The sequence below is a fragment of the Chanodichthys erythropterus genome, chromosome 3 (genome assembly GCF_024489055.1).
Source record: "Chanodichthys erythropterus isolate Z2021 chromosome 3, ASM2448905v1, whole genome shotgun sequence".
In the NCBI taxonomy this organism is placed as follows: Eukaryota; Metazoa; Chordata; class Actinopteri; order Cypriniformes; family Xenocyprididae; genus Chanodichthys; species Chanodichthys erythropterus.
Genome location: NC_090223.1, coordinates 7,359,395 through 7,385,835, shown reverse-complemented (window position 1 = coordinate 7,385,835; position 26,441 = coordinate 7,359,395). Strand labels below are relative to the sequence as shown.

At 39.2% G+C, this 26,441-nt stretch overlaps 1 protein-coding gene across 1 annotated transcript in view; it reads right to left on the bottom strand.

The window, feature by feature from the left end:
• The window catches only part of LOC137002867 (carcinoembryonic antigen-related cell adhesion molecule 5-like), a 34,534-nt gene extending 8,720 nt beyond the window's left edge, over window positions 1-25,814 (bottom strand). The window contains exons 1-8 of the mRNA XM_067362794.1: window positions 25,754-25,814; window positions 25,061-25,378; window positions 24,613-24,957; window positions 2,998-3,315; window positions 2,559-2,900; window positions 2,417-2,476; window positions 2,263-2,322; window positions 2,028-2,108 (exon numbers count right to left, since the gene is read on the bottom strand). Coding sequence (XP_067218895.1) covers window positions 2,028-2,108; window positions 2,263-2,322; window positions 2,417-2,476; window positions 2,559-2,900; window positions 2,998-3,315; window positions 24,613-24,957; window positions 25,061-25,378; window positions 25,754-25,814 — 1,585 coding nt within the window. The remainder of the gene's footprint in view (window positions 1-2,027; window positions 2,109-2,262; window positions 2,323-2,416; window positions 2,477-2,558; window positions 2,901-2,997; window positions 3,316-24,612; window positions 24,958-25,060; window positions 25,379-25,753) is intronic.
• Window positions 25,815-26,441: the final 627 nt, after the last annotated feature.

The following is a 26,441-nucleotide window of genomic DNA, read 5'->3' as shown; positions in this document are numbered from 1 at the left end:
GTGATATACAAAATGTAAGCTGTGTTAGAGTTTCTTCTGTTGAACACAAGAGAAAATGTTTTAAAGATTTTTGGTTACTAGACAGTTCATGGTGGCCATCAACTGCTGGTTACCAACATTCTTGTTCAACAGAAGAAAGAAAGAAAGAAAGAAAGAAAGAAAGAAAGAAAGAATGAATGAATGAATGAATGAATGAATGAATGAATGAATGAATGAATGAATGAATGAATGAATGAATGAATGAATGAATGAATGAATGAATGAATGAATGAAAGAAAGAAAGAAAGAAAATCACAAGTTTAGAACAACTTGAAGATGTTGAGACATTATTCCTGTATTTTGTGTGTGCATGATTTTACAGTATTATAAAACATTATTCCCAAATACCAAATTAGCTTTTTTCAGCGTTTGACACTGTGATATTCTTGTTTTAACTGAGTAAAAATGAAAAAACACAACGAGGGCTTCTGTGCGATTACTACTGAAGTCTTCTGTAAGCATGTAAACGGCTCATGCTCCTTGACCTTGTGAACACGCCCTCGTTCTGTCGTCAGACTCGAAGTGTTCAGTCTGAGCGGCTCGTTTTTCCACATGCTTGTAGAGAAAGGCTTGCCAAAACAAAGTTTCTGGGTTGTGTTTTTTCTCATTTCTGGTCAATCAAGTCTGATTTTCATGATCTGAACTTAATTATCACGTCCACACTGGAACTTCACATGCTGCCATCAAAATGTTTTCTTTAGTGTCATCTTTCAAAATAAAATGACTTTAATATAAAACAATATAAAACTGTATTGTAAGATAAATACATTGTGTCTTTTTTATTACTTTACTTTACTCTATTTCTGTATATATTACAGATGTTATGCTAGTTGGTGTCAGTGTAGCCCCTCCAGTTTGCACTTGCTCGCTCCAAGCTGGACTCGAACCCCGGCCCGTCCACATGGGAGGAGGCTAAAGACTGTAGCGTCAGTCGCTAGAGCACCTTTGAGTTCAGGGGAGTGAGGTTTACACGCACACATCTGTTACATCAGCATGGATCTGCAGTAATGACACTCAGCAGCAGGGGGCGCCAGAGACTCACAACACAACACCACAAACTTACTGACCATAACCAGCACACACTGTGGGTAAATGTGATTGTGAGTTTAGTGATAAACATCAAGGAATGAGAGGAAGAGATTCAAAACAAAGTTATACGGAGCTACAGACACAAACCAGACAGGAGCAATCGATCCACCTGTGAAACCATTCAGCTGTTCAAGATCATTTGTGATGATTTCACATCTGAAAGAGAGGCGCTCGTTTCTGTGCACACCTTCATTCTGTGAATCACACATCTGAGAAATGATCGCAAGATCACATTTAGGATGGTTTGTGTGACACATTTTATAAATGAGGCCCATATTTGTGACAAACATCTCAGGAAAGAGACATATTAAACAATTACAGAGCTTTAATTAAGAAAATGAGTAGAAATCATTCAAAATGAACAAAGATGCTAAAAACAGGAATGAAAAGACAAGATATGAGAATCAGCAAATCATATTAATCACACAGAACAGAGAGAGGATTTTACAAACAGTCTGTCCATTACTGTATTTAATATTATATTTAAAGCAGTTTATATATGAAGCACAAGAAAATGACATTCAACACTGTAGGAAAATATCCATCAAACCATATAAATGAACATAAATCTGGCCTGTTATTTGTAAAAGATATTTGAATCTAAACTTGATGGTGTCACTATTTCTTCAGGGAGTTTTTCTCTGTTTTCTGAGAAGAAGAAAATCAAACAATGAACAATCCTCTGTGAGTTTTTGCTGTTTTAAATCTTGTTTCAGATGGTCTCCAAACTCAGCAGTATTTTATTGTAATATTGTAGGCATCTCTATTTCCTCTGGGTGCTGCGAGTCCTTCCTCCCTGCAAAATAAAAGCATGGACTGACCTCTCGTATGTGTTTTTACCATGATTGATCCAGATCAGATGAGTGTGAATCATCAGATTGTGTGAAGCTCAAACTCACCAGCTCTTCTTGCACAGATGATCTGAAGAAGAATCACAGTAGGAGCAGCAAACACTGCCATCTCAACAATCATCACAATCACTGCAGGAAACATGTGTGGAAGAAGAAGAAGAAGAGAAACTGGACATGACTGAAGTCACGGGGATTCAACTATGAACAGTTATTGATGAAGCATTTACAGACTGACTGATAGTTTAATGGTGTAAAGCTGTCAGTAGAAATGAACGTGTCGTACCTCTGAATAATGATCCAGCAGTCACACTGACTTCAGTTTCTGATGCTGTGTCAGCTGGACCTGTGGATCACGTCTGTTAGTTCACTTCAACACATCATGACACATATAAGTGAAGAGACTGATGATGTGTGACAGTGATCATGTGATCATGAACCTTGTGTAGGAGCTGCTGCTGTAGTTTGGCTTGATTTCTTCTCAGAGTTTGAGCTGCTGACTGGAATCAGAAGATGAATGTTCAGATGTTCATCTGTAGGACATTACCATCATATTTTACAGTAGTAATAGTTGTTTCTCACCTGAATACTTGACAGTGTATCTGACTGAGGTCTTGGATTGATTTCTGAGAGTAAGCTGACATCTCCACTCTCTGTTGTCATCTTCATTCAGGAGTGTTGTAGTCAGAGTGATGAAACAGTGATCTGATGATGAGAATAATATCTGATATCTGGAGTCTGTCTTCAGATCAACACCAGCCTGATTCACCCACAACAGATGAAGACCCTCAGAACGAACCAAAATATAACAGGAGAATCCATCATATGAATCCAACTGACAGGAGAGAGTCACAGAGCGACCTGGACTGATCTCAGTCTGTGAGGATGATGATGATGATGATGATGATGATGGAGACACTGAAACTGAACACAAGACACAAATCACAGACTCTTCAATCATCATGTGAGTTTAAAGGGAGAATCTGCTCTTTTTAAATTGATCACATGATCATAAATTCACCATGAAGAACATGCAGATCAACACGTTTATCAGTTCCTTGTTGTTCTCCATTCACATATTGTCTGCAGGTGTATAATCCATAATCTTCTTCTGTGACGTTCTTGATGTTCAGAGAGCAGTCAGACCCCAGACTCAGTCTCTCATGTCTCTCTGTGTTTTTCCTCTTTATCCCTCCAGTAATCAGTTCAACTGCTGCTGAATGTCTGAATCTGGTATAGTAGATCCATGTAGTTGATTTGCAGTCAGGAAGAGTATTATTACAGGGCAGACGGACATTTTCACCAGAACTGATGAACACACGATCCACTCCACTGGTACCTGAAACACAGTATATTTGAGTGATCATTATGATATATATTAATAAATGAAGACATGAAACATATCAGCATATAAATCAGTCAATTCAAGTCTGTTTTCCTCATGAACTCAATCATCACAGTCTCCAGAATAAAGTGTTTGTCTTGATCATGTAGCTGTTGAAATCTCTGAATATGAAGATAATTGTTGATCATCAGATGTTTGAGTGACTCTATGTCCAGTATCAGGAATAATACAGTATGATCTGTATGTATCAATACACAACTCTGCTCATGCAACATGCTCAAATCAACTCTTTCCACACTCTAAAAAAATCTGTCATTTTCCTCTATTTTGAAAATCCTGTAAAATTACAGGAATAGACAGTAAATTTACATATCCGAGAGAGAGAGAATGAGGAGTTACATGTTTATATATGTTATATGTTTTTACTCTGCCATATTAGCAGGATACACTATTCGTTGCCATGGTTACCAGAGAGTACAGAACCCTGATGGTTTTTGGGTAACAGCCACACAGTGCCGGCCCTAGCCTCTTTGGTGCCCTAGGCAAGATTTTTTTTGGCGCCCCCTTATATTGCGATTTATCCAAAGGGGCGAATCTAGAATATTATTTATAGGGTGGCAAAGGGGTGGCATGAGGTCTATGAGGGGTGGCAATACCAAAGCAAGCACTCATGCATAGTTTTTGGAGATTTATAGCCTTACATACACAATTGTGTTCACAAACATTGCATTACCAGAAAGTATCTATATACCTGTTTAAAATTAATAAATAACAAAATTTCAATATCCATCTTGGCACCAAGTAAATAAACTATATGAAAAACTTCTAAATGAGTCTGAGCTTGTATCACTAAAGGAGATGAGCAGTTTTATCAATATTACACAGGCTACTTCAATGGTATAAATCACATTTTAGTGCAAGAGCAACAGAACAATTTTTGAGTTTCTGTTATTAACAAAGGTGGGAATGTCTGTGTGTGTGTGTGTGTGTGTGTGTGTGTGTGTGTGTGTGTGTGTGTGTGTGTGTGTGTGTGTGTGTGTGTGTGTGTGTGTGTGTGTGTGTGTGTGTGTGTGTGTGTGTGTGTGTGTGTGTGTGTTCACCCAGAACAGCCTATCAACTACATACTCGAGCAACACCCCAGCAACTGCAGAGCCTAGCAACCACCCAGAATCTCCTAGCAACCACCTAGCAACACTTTAGCAATCACCCAGAACATATATTCTGGACTAAATGACCAAAGTTCTTACATTTTTTAAACAAGACTTGAAGTTGGGTTTATGACAAGCCAACATAAATTTGTCCTTCAAACTTTTCAGTCTCTATTGTATTTCTTGATTGCTAATGCACAATTCATGAAACAATTCAACATTTTCTCACAACTAAACACAATATCAAAACTATACACCAACTTGCACAAACCTCAAACGTCCAGGTCAAAATAAAATGTTCTAGTCAAAAACTTATTCTTGTCTGACAAAATCAAACTTTGGCATCAGATGACACACAAAACATAACAAATACACAGACTACTGCACTGCCCAGTGAACACTAGTGAGATCAATTCATATAACACCGTAACAAAAATACCTCTTTTTCATGAAAAAGATGAAAAGCATGAGAAAAATAAGTATGAACTTGGTATGCACCAAATTACAGTAAACTGTCAATTGCAGTAAAAGTAAATTCAGCATCCTCTGCACATTTGGCTAAATTTCATTACAGTATACAGTACTATAGCAGTGTATTGGTCTTCTGACACAAGACTATATCCCTAGGCAATCATTTCTCAGTGCTGCAAAAAATACAGTAGCGTTACACATATAACAAATGATTACAAAGAAAGTTGACAATCACAACGTGAAATTTCCCTCATCTAAAGTAGCCTACATGGTACTGTTTTAAGTTTAAAACCCCTGTAAATTATTCTTTCATCTCTCTCTCAGATTTTGACTTGTGTGTGTCATTAGTTTTGCTACCTAATATTGTCATTGTTAAATGTTTTGAGAAATGTGTCTTTGTTTTGACAACTGAACGAATGGTTTGGGAAACTGGGCCAACTGAATCACTTATAATGTGTTAGCAATCGAGAAAAACTAAAATATGTTTAGATTCTTACCCCATCTCTGCTATTAGTTTCTGTGATCGGATCATCGGGATCTCCGTACTGATTTCATGTTATTGGTTCGTCGGATGGCAAAAGTAGGCTACCTTTATCCATGATGAAAGTGGAGCGGGCGGTCGCTGAATCAGCTCGCCAAAAAATTACGAAAATTAATCTCAGACATATTCGGATGGGACTGCATTTCTCACAGGACTTCTGAGTTAGCCGGGAAGCAGTATTTTCCGATTCACGTACAAATATGGAAAAAAATCGTAAGTGAACTTGGCTGCGCTGTGTTTTTGACTCTCAAATAATCGGTTCATAAGAGTCATTTGTTAATGAATCACACTGGGCGCGCTGCGTGCAACCATCATGCACAGTTTACTGAAAGACGTGCTTTCTTGCCATTACTTTGCGTTACGCAATTCTTTTAGTCATCATATTGAAGTGCCGCTCCTGAAAAGCAGTACTTGAAACACTGCTTATTTTATTCTGTGATAATTTTGGGGTGGCAAACAAAGCCTTTCCTTAGGGTGGCAGATGCCACCCCGGTAGATCCGCCCCTGTCCACGCATCCGGCCTCTTTGGCGCCCCTAGCGAGATTGCGCCCTTAGCATTTGCCTATACTGCCTATATAACGGGCCGGCTCTGCAGCCACAGGTGTGAGAGAGAGGAGACCTGAGACTAGTGCTGCGTCCCAATTCACCTACTTATACTACGTCCTGAAAGTAAGTGCTGTTTTTGTAAAGGAAAAGTAGGGTAGAACGGGGCTAAAGGCGCCTTTGATGTTATTTTCCTCTAAACCACTAGATGGCACAAAAACTTGCCGCAGAACTTTCCTAAACATCCGTTTTTCAAAATGCACAAAATTTGTCTGATCCTCGACGCGATCGCGGGCAGAAACTCAAAGTTGATTCTGAGGCAGTTTGATCTAATATTTGATGTTTTTTAAATGTTGTTGATTTAAGGAGCAAATGAGAATAAATTAAATTAATGTTTGTATTTTCAGACAAAGGTCTTCTTAATGATTTTCAGTTTTGTTCAAGGTAATTCAAGCAACAGTTTTTCAATAAGGGAAGAATATGTAAAAGTGTGGTATTTGGGGTAAAAGCGCCGCTGCTGTTGGGGCAAAAGACACAATAATTAACATGATAATGAAGAGCTGACTGACTTTCCATCTGTTGACATGACATGGTTAGATTCACATAGCAAATATCATATATCAAACTGGGTATCCATCTTAGAGATAATGCCCATATTTATGATGAAACAATCAAATTTTAAATTATATTAATCATATCATAATAAAATATTTTGTTACTACTGTAAATCTATATTAAATAGGCTATTATGGGATCTCCTTCAATGCTTTCAGAATCTTTACTTTTTAAAATAATTTTGATTCTGTATTTTTAAAATCTATTTTTATATTTTATATATAAAAATATATATCACATAGGCCTATTTTAATGACAGAATATTTATTGAACAAAAATGAATTCTTTTATTTATCAAAATAAACAGAAAATAGTACAAACTTTGCTAAAGTTATTCTTTTGAACAAGTATTAAACTAGTCATTATTAAAAACATATTATTTTAGCTAAAGTATTTGTATAAATACTGTGTGCCTTTTACCCCATGTGTACCCCCTCACCACCTCATACATTTTATAAGATTTTTAAACAAAATTAACCACTTTATGATTTTTTTTTCACACAAAATATGTTGCTCCATCAATGTCCAATACAAACATATATATTTTTCCTGTAGTCATATACTTTGAGAGTAGTGAAAAGCACAATTTTTCTTAAGGTGTGCCTTTAGCCCCGTTGTACCCTACATACTTTTGAGTGTGCAGCAGAAGAGTATGCGAGCTTTGGGCGTAGGTTTGGTCTCAGTTTTGGTGGGGACACCCCCCTCCCCCCAAAAAAAATGCACTCTCAAAAAATAAAAATAAAAACCTGAGACTGTGTAATGCTGCACAACCAAACGTTTTATTAACAGAAATTATTATGTACACTAGTATTTACACTAACAAAAAATACTCTGCCACAAGGAAACAAATCTAAATAAATAAATATAATAATCTTTTTATATTATAAACACTATTTACCCTCCAGTACACTCACGTTTATACCTGGGAATGTGAAATGCTGAACAACCATATGGTTTATTAACAAACAAACATAATTTACTATGTACGTTAATAGCCTATTTATACTTACAAAAAAACACTGTTGGCTAATTGACATTCAGTTACTTGCTAATGTAGCATTCTATCATCCTGGGTAACGCATACTATCACCAGTTAATACTATTTTCCACAGTAGAATTTGCATTTGAAAACCTGGTCAGTCACTACTGCTAGTTTATTTGTGTGGCTAGCTAGTTATTTTGCCTACTTACACTCTGACTCTGCTTTATGAAAAAGCATCTTATGTCCCGTGGCATCTACAAAGTAGAAAAAGGGGCAAAAAACGGAATATTAAAATGTTTTTACTCTGGCCTTTGTATGTGGCAGACAAACAGCCCTGGTAACTTACCGTCGGCGTCGTCAACATGCGCGCGCGCGCACACACACCACCCGCTCGCTGCTAGTGCAGGCACAAAACTGACAAAAGTAGTCCCGGCCCGCGCGTGTAGCTTGTAAGATACCCCGCCGCCAATCAAAAATTTAAATTACGCCGTTTCTTGTACTGTCGTCGTCCTGGCCGTTAGAATCGATCCAAATAGCAGTGCAAAGATCCAAATAGCAGTTCAAAGGAGCTTGCTAAATATTGGTGGGGACAAATTTGTCATCTCAAAATATTGATAGGGACGAGTACCTAGCGTCCCCCCCTAAACCTACGCCCATAATACCTCATCATAACTGCGTCTTTAACCTGTAACTGTTTAAACTGCCCTGTCTATCATCTTGTCACAGTTAAAATCCTCCACATTGAATTAAATTTAATTTCCTACCGTTTTGGAGAGAAATGTAGTCGCACGTTGATCTGCCAGTCATGGGTCTTTCATGCAATAACTCTCCTCATGTTTGCATAATGATGCATTTAAAAGTTAATAACCCAACGCATCGTTATAAAAGTTCACAATGCTGTTGCAGATGAAATATAATGTGGATAACATTTAATAAATATCTTTTCGTCAGGTTAGATACTGATTATTAATCATCCAAGCCCCTTTATCTTAACCGCTCTGCTTAACCGTGGGTCTCGCACATCCGCCATGTTTGTAGTTTTTAAACACTTTTTATTTGTATTTGTAGTTCTAATCGAATCCTCGTCCACAGCACAATGTGTTATGGGCAATATTAGCCGTTAGAGTGTGCACGGATCTGCACTTCGGATTCTAACCGGGAAAAGTAGACCATCCGGATATCTTTGGAATACTCATTTCAACACACTACGATTTGGGACACACTCATTCTTTTTTCAAATACTATTTAGGACGGATAGTATGTGAATTGGGACGCAGCACAAGATGAACACATTTCGGGAAGGTGCCGCCATATTAGCAGGATACGCTATCCGTTGCCATGGTTACTTTGACAGCGAGATCGAGAGAAAGAGCAACAGAGAGAGAGAGCAGATTAATTTAATAAATACATTTTGTGATACAGCACAGTTTTATGGGAAGAAATGGAGGAGGAGAAAGTGAAAGGAAAGGAGTTATATCAGGAGAAACTAGATAACTCCATTAAGCAGCGTGTCTCCTTCTCCTCTCTTTGCCAGTCTGCCCTCATCCATCCATTACTCAAATCTCAGTGTGGAAGGAAGACCAAAACATAAAGAAGAATATTCAAAAGTATCTGGGTTAATGTAGATGTAGATCCTCTGGCATTCACACTGTCTCTCTTGTAAATTCCCTCCACAAACATGTTCTGTGCCATTTTCCACTATTTACTGTTAATTTATTAAAAGTAGAGAGTCTCTTTCATCACTCATGTTGTTTGTTTGACAGATGCCTTCTCAAGATGAACCCCAAGGGATGGAGAGCTGAGACTGTTCTTCAAGAAAGCAGATGACGGTCAGTCCACAGCATGTGTGTCAAACTCCGCTCCTGGAGGGACACTGTCCTGCAAAGTGCTCCAGCCCGCTCCAGAACACCTGCCTGGAAGTCTCTAGCAATCCTGAAGACATTGATTAGCTGGTTCAGTTGTGTTTCATTAGTTCCTGTCCTCAGAGTTTAGCTCCATCCCTGAGTTTGACACCCTTGTTCAAAAGGTTCTTTCACTCTCAACCCAAATGGAGAATACATGGAGAACATTCTTCAGAAGAGAGTCCAATCTCCCTCCATTCACTTGCACAGAAATTTCCATCAGCGTCACGCAGACTTTGAGAACACTCGCTCTTTCCTGCTTTGTTTAATTGTTTGTTTCTAATGACTGCTTGTGATTCATCTGTCGACCAGTTTTGACCAACAATTCATCTGTTGACTGTTTTTAATCATTCCTAATCCTGAATGTTTCTACAGTTTCAAGTGTTATATGAACTATATTTCATCATGACAATAAATGGATGTTAAAAGCATGGAAACGCGTCACGGATTCTGTCCTGCTGCTGAGCCGCTCAGCGCTATAGGTTGCTGCTATATTCAACCTTATTTATAGGCCATTTTATTGTTTTTACACAAGAAAATGTCCTTCATTAAACATTAAAAACACTAAAGAAAATCCAGATTTCTTTACCTGTGAGAAGTGAAGAGAGAATGATCAGTCCCAGCAGACACAGTTCACACTGATCAGCCATTTTCTGTTTCTGTCAGTCTTTCTCTTCATTATATAGTTACAGCTCTTTCTTCAGACAGGAAGTGCTGGTCGTGTCTAAAGAAAGAACTTCCTCTGATCTGAGTGATGACATCATGCTAGAGTTGATATTTATTGACACTATATCACAGTGAAGTGTTGCAGCTTTGAGTGAAACATGATGTTCAGTGAGATGGTGTATGTTGTAAACCACACTGACACACATCATTATAAGATATTCTTGGGTGTTTCTCACACTCTCACACACACTTGTGTTCTTCAGTCTCAGGGAAGTGTGTGAAGCAAACCTGGCTTGAGAGCACATGAAGGACACGTCCGGCATCATTGCGGCCTACACTGCGTACTACGGGCCCATTCCCTTTGCCTTAAAAGTCAGTTATCAAGCATCTCAGTCGTACTTTAAGTGAAGTGTAAGACTAAATTTTAAGTGTCAGTCATAGATGTGATTCACGACACTTTGCTGTGCCACAAACAGGATTTTGGATGACGACACAGGCATGGACCAAACACTGAATAGATTTCCTTATTTAAGAATATTCTCAGATAAACTCACATTGAATGATCAAATTGCTTGAGGAGTTTACATTCAACACACATTTGACAATAAAGTATTTTCAACAGAATACATGATGATATACACATTGGAAATGAAAGACAAACCTGTTTTCCACCATGTTTTAATGGCAAATTTTAAACCGGGGTGCTGTTAACTGACCTGCCTATATATAGCCTTGATTTTATGATATAATCAGAAAACTGAACTGACACGAGGAAGAAGTGCTACTGAATTAGTTGAACAATTCAGCCCAACATTAACCAGCGCTGACAAAGATGATGCCTGCTCTGGCCAAACGATACCGTTTGATTAACTGCTCGTCGTCAAACATTTCAAAAACATTCTTGCTCCCCTGAAAGATTCACACTCATCTCTGTCTCCTCAGTGCCCCTGCTGGCAACTCCTAACCACTTGAGAGACCTCTCCAGCTGTCTTAAATAACTGGGAGAGTAAGAGTGATTCTTAGAAATTATTTGATAACTTGCTTTTATACTTAAGTTTGAAAGTAGGAGTAAATTTCATGAATTCTCAGCACTTCAGACTAAAATGGCCCTTTGAGAAGCTTGATAAATACGGACCCAGGTGTCCTGCTTCAGTCTCATTACAGTGTTTTAGGCTTGGAGCTGATCTTGTGTGGAAATATGGATCAGGTTGTTGGGAAAGAGGAGAGGAACAGAGAGGAATTGCTGTTATTGCTGCTTTAGTAAGACGCTGCTGCATCAACAGACAAACATCAACGTGACGTCCATAAGTGACTCCAGACATCAAGTTTACATTGTAAATGAACACTGAAAGGAGCCTCTTAGTGTCTAAGTATCTTGAACTATTGCAAAGAGTTTGACCACACTGGTTATTAAAGAAACCCACTCCATCAGTCTAAACTGGATTCAGAGATGATCTCAGATGATCTCATTTCCTCTTCTTTCTTTAAGTGTTTCTTTATTAACTTGTGTGGTTAAACTAACTGAGGTTTCACACTCAGCAGTAACATGTTTCCAGACCTCAACAGTGAGATCACCATTCTGAAATTACCACAGAAAGCATGTGTATAAAATTAGACATGTCTAGTTACCAGTTTCTTTTATTGTATTTTTTTTATGTCTATTGAATTAAGAGGTATCTGGGTCGAGAGTAATTCCACTAGGAGATGCTTGAGGGCGCTAGTGCACAATGGCTACCAGATAAAAGCCCTAGTTACATACAAGCAAGTCAGGTCATTTGGTAGAGGGAAACCAGATTAATGGTTGAACTGACTCTACCTAGATCTACTCATGTTAATGTCCTGTTTTGAGAACTCTTTGAGAGTCTACGCTCAGTGTGAGTATTTGCCAACTATGACTTCTTGTATTTTTAAAAAACATTTGACTGATGTGAGTCAGCAAACACCGTAACGGTCTTCAATTCTCACTCATTCGATTATATCATTGCATCGCTCTCAAAATACATCATAGATATACACTCATTTCATCACTCATCATTCCAGCTCATCTAAAGTTGATCATTGACTGCATAGAGACAAAGACAACGTAGTTTAGTGGGTATTGGATCTAGTAAACATGTTGTTGGTTTAGACGCAGTGATAAGTTTATTTAGCTCTTCTTGTCCTATAGTTGTAAAGCACTGCAACTGTTCTTGAGGGGCGATAATTGAGGCTGAATCATAAAACTCTGTTAAAGGTTGTACATTTACAATTGTATTTCTGATTCTTTCGATTTTCTCAGTAAAGAAATTCATAAAGTCATCACTATTAAACTGTAATGAAATGTTTTGTTCTGGTGATGTCTGTTTATTTGTTAATCTAGCTACTGTACTAAACAAGAACCGTGGATTGTTTTGGTTATTTTCTATGAGTTTGTGGAGATGCTCGGCTCTGGCTGCTTTTAGAGTCTTTCTATAACGGGACGAACTGTCTTTCCACGCGATTCTGAAGACCTCTAAATGAGTTTGTCTCCATTTGCTAGTCACTTTCTCAAGATCATTTGCGTGTTCGGGTACGATGAGCAGCTGAGACAGATCAGGCAGATTATTTGTGAATTTATCTATAGTTGTCGGGAGAATTGTTCTGCCTAATCGATATTGCGGAGCAATTTGACAAATATCATCAGTATGCAGTACGCATGTTACAAGGTAGTGATCAGAGACGTCATCACTTTGCGGTAGAATTTCTATATCGGTTGGATTGATTCCATATGATATAATTAAATCTTGTGTATGATTAAAACAGTGAGTGGGTCCAGTGACGTTTTGTTTGACCCCAAAAGAGTTTAGTAAATCTTTAAATGCAGCCCCTAACGCATCATTTATATTGTCAACATGAATGTTAAAATCTCCAACAATCAGCGCTTTATCGACGTTGACCAATAGATCTGAGAGAAAGTCTGAAAACTCTTTTAGGAAATCAGCATAAGGCCCTGGAGGTCTATAAACGGTAGCTAAAGCAAGAGATAGTAGCGACTTTTTATTTATATCTGAGAGTGTAACATTTAGCATAAGAATTTCAAATGAATTAAACCTATAGTTTGTTTTCTGAGTAACATTAAGATTATCTCTATAGATTGTTGCAACACCACCGCCACGGCCAATCAGACGGCATTTGTTTTTATGACAGTAGCCAGGTGGACAAGATTCATTAAGACCGAAATAATCATTTGGTTTAAGCCATGTTTCAGTAAGGCAAATTAAATCAAGACTATTATCTGTGATCATTTCATTTATAATAACCGCCTTAGGTGTCAGTGATCTAATGTTTAGTAGCCCTAGCTTTAGACATTGTTTCTGTTCAGTAATTTTGTGAATTTCTGGTTTGATTACGATCAGGTTTTCTATAGATCCTTTATTTTTATTGTTAAACCTCATTATTCGGGGAATAGCCACAGTTTCTATAGACTGTACTACACTCACATTTCTATCAATTAAGTGGGCAGAACACAGACTGTGATTTGAGGTTTGACTTACTAGTCATATGGTGCGAAGCGTCTTGGAGATGTTCTCTGACAGAAGATCAGCTCCGGTTCTGCTGGGGTGCAGGCCATCAGCACGGAAGAGTCTAGGTCGCTCCCAGAAAAAATTCCAATCTGTTGACAGGATGAACAGGCGGTTGAAATCTGGGTGCGCAAGCAAGAGGGCGGACTTTAGCTGATTGAAGGAGTCATGCTGTTCTCTCTTCCTTGAGCTTGTGGTAATGCGCTGGTGGCACACGTAGGTAAGGCAGTCTAAAGGGGCGACTATCGGCAATATGTATTCGGTGGAAGAAATCCTTTGCTTTGCCACAATCAAGTTTATTCTTTGGGAACACATCCTCATATTTGCATATCTGCTGCACAAGTTGTTCTTTCCAGTGCTGTGACTCTTCACAAGAATTAACATCAAGGTCACTTAGACCGAGTTTACTCGATCTACTGCTGAGACTTAACTCAGGGGCCATAATACATGGCTTTCAGCTCATGACTGGTTGGATGTTGGGGACTGATGTCCAAGTCCTCCAGAGCTACATGAGGGAAAACATCAGCCAACTTCGTGTTCCTCTGCAAAGTTATGAGCTTGTCAGTAGCATTCAGCACCTTGACTGGCATCCATCTGTCATCGCTCATGGATGCTACCACCCGACCTATGTGACTGTGAATTTGCAGGTTCAATGAGGACAGCACTTCCCTTGGAAACCGGTATGGTAGCAGGTAACCTGCCCCAAATGAGATGTTCGTGCTGAGGACACAGCACTACGGCTTGGTAAGCTTAGCCATTCCTATCTTGCTGGGCATCTCAGTACCTTTCCATCTGTGGAGACCAGACAACATGTCTAAAAACTGCATAATGTCATCATTACCTGAACTTTCAGGTCGATTCAGGACACGCCAATACCTGTGTGTACTCTTCATCTGGCTGATAATGTACTTGATAACATTAGTGCCCAAGATCAATTCATCTCGCTGACCAGGAACAACTAGAGTGGGAACACTAACTGCATGTCCATACACTTCCATCTCAAGCTGGTAAATGCTCTCAGGTTGAATGCTTACACCACCGCAACCAACAAGGATGATATCAGGGTGTGTTTCACTGGGTGCGAGTAGAACTCTTTCACTCTTCAACTTGCATTCAGCTTCCCCATTCATGGTACAGGCCATGGATCCACTGTCAAGCAGTGCACGTAATGTAACTTGGGCCCCTGTAATGACAACATCAGTGTAAAACAGGCTGTCAGCTCTTTCCGACTTCAGCACATTTTGATATAAGACACTCTTATCAGGAATTGCTTTGCAGCTTTCGTCATACAACAAAATATCATCTTCATTGCTGAAGGTTTCACCCTCCCTGCTCACATCGTCCCCTCCCCAATGCGAGCAGGTTAGTTTTCCTGAGAGTGTGACGCAACATTCGGCTGGGAAGCTGGTTCTGTAACATTAGGACAGTCTTTACGCTTATGTCCAACCCTCATGTAGATAAGGCACCTCTTCTCTCGCATGCAGTGTGAGCGAGTGGAGTGTGTTGTGTCCCCACAGACATGGCAAGACAGAATGCGAGCTCCATGTGTTTGAAAGGGCCTTGAAGGATTGTGTACCGGCTGACTGATTTGTTCCAGAACTCTCTCTAACACGGTGAGGACATGTTCCAATGCATTAAAATTGGGTGAGACTGGATCAACTGTCTTAGGATGGCTACTCGGAGTGAATGCTGCAGCATTGATAGCAGTGATTTCACCTTCCATGGCTTCAACACTAGGGACTGAGGTAGCTGTCGATACTTGAAAGGTGTGGGGCTTAACTATACTGGGAATTCTGCAAGACTGACTTTCCCTCTGATGTTCATCAATAGCCTCCTGTATCTCTTCGACTGACCATTTGCTCATAGGTTTGCACTTAACTCTCTGGAGTCGGGTAACGCGCCGGCGCGTTTTGCAGGTATTTAATGAATGAAGGAGCAAGAAACTTAATGTTATACTAAATGTGTATGGTTAAGAACGGACAGGGAGTGCTAGGAGTGAGTCCAACTTTAAGGGAGTGCTAATGACAAAGAACAGGTGCCAGGGATCCAGGAAAGGTGGGAAGCTGATGAGGGAAGTGCCAACAGGTGTGCAAACAAGGAGGATACTGGGAACTGGAGTCCGGGAAGGCGTGGTTGTAACAGCTCCATCTATTAAACCTTCCATGTGATCAATCCTGAACACAGATTTGCGGTAATACCTTCACTTTAATCTACTAGAAATAATGAATTAAGAATAATACAGAATAAACCAAATATAACATTTTATTTGTCAAGTAAAAATGTATCATGCCAATTACATTACAATTAGACAATTAGAAGCCAATTCAGAAATAATAAATGCATAATATCAATTACTCAAAGAAATGCATATACACACAGTGATACGTGAATGTCTTCAGACATTCACCCATCTCTGTATGGGGGCCTCTGGCTACAGAAGATCCAAAATTCTCCTTAGTTTTCAATCTTCCTCATAATACCAGTGACTGCTGTGAAATTGAGACCATTTTACCAATCGCACTGAAACATTTAAAATGATACCAAACATAAAATGGGAAAAACAATAGATACACAAGTTACATTATATGTCTTGAAGAACTTTCAGTGACTTGAGTCAGGGGGAAGAGAAGGTGTGTTTGTGTGTGTGTGTGTGTGTGTGGTGGGGGTTTAGGGCAAGGCGTTGTCCTTTGCTACTTCTTTGAGATCTTCTCTCCAGATGAGTTTTATTACTTTATTGCGGGGCGCTTGATCTCAGTTTTTGTCTGAGCAGGAAAACCAAGTCTTACAAAACCATCTTACCAGTCGCACCAGAAGTATTTATATTGATGTCACTTAAAACAACTAAGATTGTAGATTTGTGAGGTTTGCATTGCCTGAGGGGAAGGAGAGGGTGTGAGGAGTCAGAAACTCAGCATGGGGGGAAGAGAGGAGGTCGAGCCAGGTGTTGTCCTGTGCTCTTTCTCACAGATCCTCTCTTCAGATTAGAGAGTTTTATTGTTTTATTACAGGATAGGAATCTTGAATTCAGTCTTGGTGAAATCCATCCTTACAGTATTGTGAAAAGTGCTATACAAATAAATGTGAATTGAATTGACCTGAGTCTCAGGGAAGTGTGTTAAGCAAACCTGGCCTGCGAGCACAAGATGGTGTTATGAACAACAATTAAGATGGCATTCCAGGGATCTGTTTACGACAGGGCTGCTGGTGTGGAAGAAGATGTGCCACACTGTGATTGGATCTTTGGTGAATGAACATAAACAAAGGTTCAGCAACATCAGATAAGATGTTAAGACAACTGCCAGACACCTCTTCCAGAGCAGGAAGGGGGACCTTCTGTACCCACCAAAACCAAGGAGAGGATTTCTCATTGGATGACACATTGACTCTAACCACCAAACTCATTCCTAAGGTTTAGGCAAGGACTGCCAAAAAAAATTCCTCCAGGACCTCCTTGATGGAGCAGCAGTGACAGAAATGAAGTGAGGCCACAGAGATCTATCTAAATCCATTCATACCTGTCACGGAGTAACAGCGTTTCTTGTTCTGCGTTTCTTGCTCGACGGGGAAATAGACATTAACAGACACTCTATGTCCTGAGTTTCTGACCTGATGAGGAAAGAGACTACAAGACAGTTAAGGATATGCTTTTGAGAGTAAAACCTTTCACATTGCTTCCAGCTGCACTCTAGCTGTAGAAAGTGCCCCAGCATTGAGGGACTTCATCTGACCCTCACGGCTCCTACAGCAGCACAGCCCAGTCCGCAAAGGACTTCTGCATCGACAGACATTGCCTGTACCACATGCAGCCAGCCTGCAGAGGAACCTGTTAAGATTAATCTGACCCAGTTGCCCAGTCCATCCTTAAGGACCCTCTTGGCACAACCGAAGTTCAGTATCCTCCAGCCCACGACTACTGGTTCGCAACTCCAAGCCGTCCCACTGCACGCAGCCTGCCTCATCAGTGGAAGATGTCTCTGCTGCCGGATTAGTATTGTTGACTGGTGCCCCGTATAACAAATGGAGGAGGGGTCATCTGATGCACTCATAACCACACTTTAAGTGACACGTGATCAAAAATCACAATGTTACCAGTGAATGGAGTAACAATCACTACAATGGACACATCCGGCATCATCGCAGCCTACACTGTATACTGAAATTGCATATCACAGCTTTGCAGATGACACCCAGACCTCGTGATCTTACATCGGTTGTGATGCTGCCATCTGAGCTGATGGTAGAGCCTAGGTACTTAAAGTCCACCACTTTCTTCAGATCTTCCCCATTAATGCTGATGGTGCCGTCGGTTTGGGGCCCACACTCCATGTACTCCGTCTTTTTGATGTTGAGCCTCATCCCATTTTCATCCAGACATTCCTTCCATAGGCGCGTCTGCCTTTCTGCTTCTCCTCTCTCTTCGTCCGAGAGGAAGATGTCATCTGCGTAGAGGAGTGATCATGGCAAAGGCGTATACAGGTCAGCAGTGATCGTGTCCATGCATAGGATGAACAGGAGTGGTGATAAGGCCGATCCTTGGTGCACTCTGACGCTGATGGGGAATGGTGGTGATGTTCCAACTGCGCACCTGACTACACTTGTGACGTTCTTATACAAGAGTTGTACCCAATGCATGTAGGTTTCAGGGACTCCATGGGATTGAAGTGAGTGCCAAATGAGGTCGTGGGGGACCCTGTCGAATGACTTTTCCAGATCGGGAAATCACACGTGGATTGTTTTATTCTTTTCCCTGTGCCTTTGCAGTAGGATCCTTGCCCCGAATATGGCATCTGTCGTGCCGCATCCTTTGGCGAAACCACATTGGTTGGGCAAGAGGGTGATGATATTCCTAATCCTCGTGTCCAGGACTCGTTCGAAGATCTTCATCGTATGGCACAGGAGTTGAATAGGCCAGTAGTTTGAACATTCTGCCACGTCGCCTTTGCCCTTCCAAATTGGGATTGTCTTGCTGGCCGACCAGGCTTCTGGAGCCTCACCTGTGTTCGTGATGGTATTAAAGAGCTGAGTGAGATGGGCGGCACCCTGGCGACCAAGGATCTTCCAGACTTCTGCGGGAATATCGTCTGGTCCGGTCGCGTTTCCATTCTTCATTCTCTTGATGGCTTGTTCCACTTCGGTGATGGCAATGGGCAGAACTGGTGGGTCTCTGAGAACTGTATGGTTCCCATCCTTGATGCATTTGATCTGACCAATATCCTGGGTCGAGTGATGGTGCACATCTGCCAGTCGGTAGATCTTGTTGGCACCTTTGGGGGTGTCTAGCTCGATATACAGTTGGTCGTATTGAGTTGATTTTGCCGCTGCTACTGCTCGCTTTGCTGCTGATTTGCAGTTCCTGTAGTTTTGGTAGTCCAGATACTACCAAACTACTAAAAATAAAGTCAGGAATCTTGGTGTGATTTTGGAGTCAGACCTGAGTTTCAGTAGCCATGTAAAGACAGTAACTAAATCAGCATATTATCATCTCAAAAATATTGCAAGAATTAGATGCTTTGTCTCCAGTCAAGACTTAGAGAAACTTGTTCATGCTTTCATCACCAGCAATGTGGATTATTGTAATGGGCTCCTCACTGGTCTTCCCAAAAAGACCATAAGACAGCTGCAGCTCGTACAGAACGCTGCTGCCAGGATTCTGAGCAGAACCAGAAAACATGAACACATCACACCAGTCCTCAGGTCCTTGCACTGGCTTCCAGTTGCATTTAGAATTGATTTTAAAGTACTGTTGCTTGTTTATAAATCACTCAATGGTCTAGGACCTCAATACATTGCAGATATGCTCATAGAATATAAACCTAACAGATCACTCAGATCATCAGGATCAAGTCATTTAGAAATACCAAGGGTTCACTCAAAGCAAGGTGAGTCTGCTTTTAGCTGTTACGCCAGCCGCAGCTGGAACCAGCTCCCAGAAGAGATCAGGTGTGCTCCAACAGTAGCCACATTCAAATCCAGACTCAAAACACATCTTTTTATCTATGCATTTGCTGATTGAGCACTGTGCTATGTCAGAACTGTTTGCACTTTATTTTATACGTATTATCTTTTTATTCTTTTAAATTCCTTTTCCTGTTTTTATTTCATTTTTAATGTATTTTATATCTTTTATGTATCATCTTGTTATTTCTGACTTTAAATGTATTTTAAATCTTGCTGTCTGGTTGAGAATTAGGAAATAAGCATTTGTTATTCCTGGATGGAGCTCTGGATAGAGTTAGTCCAGGAAGATTTGTCTGTAAGGGTACTGTTTAACACTCTGAGGTCTGAGGGTATCCCCGGTGATACCACCGTGTTTTTTTTCTTATCAGTGTGAAAGAGACTCAAAATACTCCGTCAATGTTGCACATACAATTAAGAGTTATACACCATTTTAATCTGTGGAATATCTTCTTTCATTTGTGTACACTCAGAGTAAAAACAAAATGTTGTGCTTTTTGTAAAATAAAGAAAACTAACATGATGCGTGATCTCTCTTCTCCCTCTGAACGAACTCCAATCTGATAGTTCTTAGAAAATGAACTGTAACTTAGTGAATACTAATCACAAAAAAATTACACTTATGTCTAAAAAAACGTTAAGATGTCAGGTTTTAAAACATATAAGTCAAATCGAAAACAAACCTTCTGTGTTTATGTAATCTGTATGAAAAGAGAGCCATGTCAGAAGTCCGTGATTCAGCTCATTATCCGCTAATGCGGCCACGCCCACGGAGCCAGCGCTATTCAGACGCAAATTCAGTCAATACATGCATTCGTCATCTCAATCGTGTATTTATTGTCTTCAAAAGTGTTTTGAATAGCCATATTTAGCGATCTCTTGCCTCTGTTAGTTCCTTGATTGTCACATGATATGCCTCTTCTTTTACTGAGGCATTTGTGGACAAAAGGTGTACAGAGCGCCCTCCGGCTGCAAGTATGAATTAAAAACACAGCATCCAGCGCTCATAATGATGATAATAAATATAGAATAATAAATATTACTCCTCTGTATAGAAAATTGATATAAACATATGAGAATCCATCAATATTTCTCCAAATGTGTATGCTTTTAAGCATATTAAGAAATTATGGTCAATATAAGATTTTAAGAGTCAAAATGTGAAGCTTGAGTCTTAGATGTATAGTTTGTCAACTGCACATCAACATTTAGGCTCTATAATATAACAAATATAGTAGCCTATATGAAATGCCCTAGAGGTAGGAATGTTCAGACGCATTGCATCACAGAAATACATTATATTTTAAAGTATATTAAAACAGAAAACCATTATTTGGTTAGAGACTTGAGACTTCTTTTAAAAACATTATAATGGCAATGTGTTCAATATTTTGACTGGTAGTGTAATTTAACATAGGCCTATACAAAATTTTCTTCATATCATGTGCAATAATACGTGCATGCATGAGATCACAAAAATCATGTTTTTTTTTTTTTGTCCTGAGTGGACTTTAATCCTGTTATCAGCATGATCACAGAGGGTTTTTTCACAGCCTACCTGACTGAAAGGCCTCATTAATATGCAAGTCATTTCAGGTCATTATTATTCAATTCTTTTGTCTTCTCAGGTGAGAATCACCCATTATACATGAGGATTCACGCCTCCACGCATACTGTGTTTCTTGACCTAAAGTGTTTAAATTTAAATCTCTCTATTGTTTTATATGAAGGAGTAGGCAGCATAATTTTTACATAATTTTGAAGCAAAAACTCTAGTCTACAACCTCCAATACCCAAAAGTCTTGTGAACACAGATTAAATATACTTTTTTTGGCCTTATTTCAGTGACTTAAGTTTTTTGTTTTTTCAATAACCACGCATAAACATAATTCCTTCAAAAACACAAACATGTACATACATGTTCCTCACATATTATTGTAGCCTAGTTTGTGCTGAATACAGTGTAATGACACTTTTTCCATTAATATGTTTATGAACAACTGAAAAAAGCACAAATGTCAGGGCATGTCAAAACTTCTCCAAGCCCCAAATCAGCCTCAGACTCCAGAGGGTTAAACGCACAGCTACCTGACAAATTCCTCTGCGTGAGGAAGATCCGTTTAGATCCGCTCTGACGGGCAATTTAAAACTCCCTGAAACTTCCTAACTCTTCCATCCAGATAGCAAAATTCTCTGTTTTTACTGTTATTCCCATTTCTTATACAGGTACGTTCCATTTTTATTATTATGTATTTGGTTCTTCTTTATGTAAAACACTTTGAATTACCATTGTGTATGAAATGTGTTATACAAATAAAATTGCCTTGCCTTGCTAGAGACCCACCGCAACAACACTGCCCCACATCACAGCGCATGATGAGCATCTGTCAAAAACCATAAAAAAACATAACCAGAGGAGACATGCAAGATAATAATAAAGAAAGAAAGAAAACACTACAATGTTGTCTGCAGCTTCTGTTGAGTTTTTGTTTGGGACGGTTTACAGTTTGTTTGTCAGTTGATAACAAGCATCGGTCAAAACTGAAGCCACATGTTCAAAACTCTTCACACATTCACTCAAACAGAAGTCTGTGTGGACTGAACTGTCAATCATTTTTCATTGCTTTCACATTCAATGAGCACATTTCCCAAAATCCATGAACACTTTTGTCATTCATACTCCACCATCTGCAGCAGATTGATCTAATGCTAACACACTGCTTTAAACTGATAAAAGCACATTCAGATCAGAACGATTAACTCAGCATTTCTGCAGGAATTATATTGAAATATTGAAAATCTTATCAGAAACTGAAATAATAATCATTTGACCCAGGTGTCCTGCTTCAGTCTCATGGATCAGGTTATATGGGATCAGGTTGTTGGGAAAGAGGAGTGGAACAGAGAGGAATTGCTGTTATTGCTGCTTTAGTAAGACGCTGCTGCATCAACAGACAAACATCAACGTGACGTCCATAAGTGACTTCAGACATCAAGTTTCCATTGTAAATGAACACTGAAAGGAGCCTCTTAGTGTCTAAGTATCTTGAACTATTGCAAAGACTTTTGTATGATACTAAATTATGTTTGACCACACTGACCACAAACCCAGTCCATCAGTTCAAACTGGGTTCAAAAGTGTTTTTTTATTAACCTGTGTGGTTAAACTAACTGAGAACTGAGTTCTCACACTCAGCAGTGACATGTTTCCAGACCTCAACAGTGAGATCACACCTCTGAAAATACCACAGAAAGCAAATGTATAAAATTAGACAAAAGGTCATGCAAACACTAGAACTCAAAGCCAGAACTCTAAGAGGAGAAATAGAAAAAGAGAAAAAAGAGAAAGTCTTTATTTCATTTGCATATTGCTGTGTTCTCCATTTCAAAATTAGTCTAACAGCTTCATTCTCTTCATTATATAGTTACAGCTCCTGATCAGAGTGACGACATCATGCTAGAGTTGCTATAGTGACTCTATACCGCAGTGAAGTGTTGCTTTACATCTGTGTGAAACATGATGTTCAGTGTGATAAAGTGCATATTGTAAACCACACTGACTCAATGCACATCTGTTAATTTCACTTCTTTCTTTTATCATGTCATTAAAATCTAGAAATAAAATCATTACAATATAAGTGGTAGCTGTTTTGTTACTGAAAGATTTCCTCTATCCATGAGTCCTGAATTTAAAAGAGTTTTAAAGTATTGTAAAGTGATTATCATCATCATCAGCTCCAGTTTGGTCAAACAGAAAGTATTTGCACACACTACATGAGCTTCTCTGAAGAAGGGAGTGTGTTAAAGTCATTAGTTTATCAAAGTGGATTTCTGAACTAACCAGAATAAAGTTATGTGAATTATTATGAACATGAATGAATCATTTCATTATTAGTTTATCTTTGCTGCTGTTCATCCTCACATTACAAGCTCATGAATCACCATATTTGTGACAAACATCTCAGGAAAGAGACATATTAAACAATTACAGAGCTTTAATTAAGAAAATGAGTAGAAATCATTCAAAATGAACAAAGATGCTCAAAACGGGAATGAAAAGACAAGATATGAGAATCAGCAAATCATATTAATCACACAGAACAGAGAGAGGATTTTACAAACAGTCTGTCCATTACTGTATTTAATGTTATATTTAAAGCAGTTTATATATGAAGCACAAGAAAATGACATTCAACACTGTAGGAAAATATCCATCAAACCATATAAATGAACATAAATCTGGCCTTTTATTTGTAAAAGATATTTGAATCTAAACTTGATGGTGTCACTATTTCTTCAGGGAGTTTTTCTCTGTTTTCTGAGAAGAAGAAAATCAAACAATGAACAATCCTCTGTGAGTTTTTGCTGTTTTAAATCTTGTTTCAGATGGTCTCCAAACTCAGCAGTATTTTATTGTAATATTGTAGGCATCTCTATTTCCTCTGGGTGCTGCGAGTCCTTCCTCCCTGCAAAATAAAAGCATTGACTGACCTCTCGTATGTGTTTTTACCATGATTGATCCAGATCAGATGAGTGTGAATCATCAGATTGTGTGAAGCTCAAACTCACCAGCTCTTCTTGCACAGATGATCTGAAGAAGAATCACAGTAGGAGCAGCAAACACTGCCATCTCAACAATCATCACAATCACTGCAGGAAACATGTGTGGAAGAAGAAGAAGAAGAAGAGAAACTGGACATGACTGAAGTCAAGGGGATTCAACTATGAACAGTTATTGATGAAGCATTTACAGACTGACTGATAGTTTAATGGTGTAAAGCTGTCAGTAGAAATGAACGTGTCGTACCTCTGAATAATGATCCAGCAGTCACACTGACTTCAGTTTCTGATGCTGCAGAAGATGAATGTTCAGATGTTCATCTGTAGGACATTAACATCATATTTTACAGTATTAATAGTTGTTTCTCACCTGAATACTTGACAGTGTATCTGACTGAGGTCTGGAGTTGATTTCTGAGAATAAGCTGACATCTCCACTCTCTGTTGTCATCTTCATTCAGGAGTGTTGTAGTCAGAGTGATGATACAGTGATCTGATGATATCTGATATCTGGAGTCTGTCTTCAGATCAACACCAGTCTGATTCACCCACAACAGATGAAGTTCCTCATAACGGACCCAACGATCACAGGAAAGTCCAGCATATGAATACAACTGACAGGAGAGAGTCACAGAGTGACCTGGACTGATTTCAGTCTGTGAGGATGATGATGATGATGATGATGATGATGATGATGATGATGATGATGGAGACACTGAAACTGAACACAAGACACAAATCACAGACTCTTCAATCATCATGCGAGTTTAAAGGGAGAATCTGCCGTTTTTACATTGACCACATAATCATAAACTTACCATGAAGAACATGCAGATAAACACCTGCATCAGTTCCTTGTTTTTGTCCATTCACATATTGTCTGCAGGTGTATAATCCAGAATCTTCTTCTGTGACGTTCTTGATGTTCAGAGAGCAGTCAGACCCCAGACTCAGTCTCTCATGTCTCTCTGTGTCTTTCTGCTTTATCCCTCCAACAATCATTTCAACATACTCAGAATGACTGATTCTCTTATGGATCCATGTAGTTGATTTGCAGTCAGAAAGAGCATTATTACAGGACAGACGGACATTTTCACCAGAACTGATGAACACATTCTCAATCACTCCACTGGTACCTGAAACACAGTATATTTGAGTGATCATTATGATATATATTAATAAATGAAGACATGAAACATATCAGCATATAAATCAGACAATTCAAGTCTTTTTTTCCTCATGAACACAATCATCACACTCTCCAGAATAAAGTGTTTGTCTTGATCATGTAGCTGTTGAAATCTCTGAATATGAAGATAATTGTTGATCATCAGATGTTTGAGTGACTCTATGTCCAGTATCAGGAATAATACAGTATGATCTGTATGTATCAATACACAACTCTGAGATCACACCGTGAATGTGTGCAAGAATAAACTGAGCATGTTCAAATCAACTCTTTCCAGACTAATTCCACTAAATGTCTTTAGAGAAAATCCAGATTTCTTTACCTGTGAGAAGTGAAGAGAGAATGATCAGTCCCAGCAGACACAGATCACACTGATCAGCCATTTTCTGTTTCTGTCAGTCTTTCTCTTCATTATATAGTTACAGCTCCTCCTTTAATCATCATCAGCTCCTCCTGTGGTTGAGAACTTCCTCTGATCTGAACTGAGTGTTGAAATCCAGCTAGAGTTGATATATAGTGACACTATAACACAGTGAAGTGTTTCATCTTTTGAGTACACATTTACATTTACATTTAGTCATTTAGCAGACGCTTTTATCCAAAGCGACTTACAAATGAGAGTAGTAGAATCAATTAAATCAACATGAGAACAACAGTATGTAAGTGCTGAGTGAAGTCACAGTTATGTCAGTAAAGTGCTCAAAGCGAATTTTTTTTTTTTTAATAAATAAATACACAGATAGGAGAAGAATATTAGTCAAGGTAAGTGCTACTACTACTGGGTCAAGTGCTGACGAAAAAGATACGTCTTTAGCATTTTTTTGAAAATGGCTAGAGACTCGGCTGCTCGGATAGAGCGTGGTAGGTCATTCCACCAGCCAGGAACAGTCCCGGAGAAGGTCCGTGAGAGTGATTTTGTGCCCCTATGTGATGGCACCACAAGGCGCCGTTCACTTGCAGAACGCAGGTTTCTGGAGGGCGCGTAAGTCTGAAGTAGTGAGTTAAGGTAT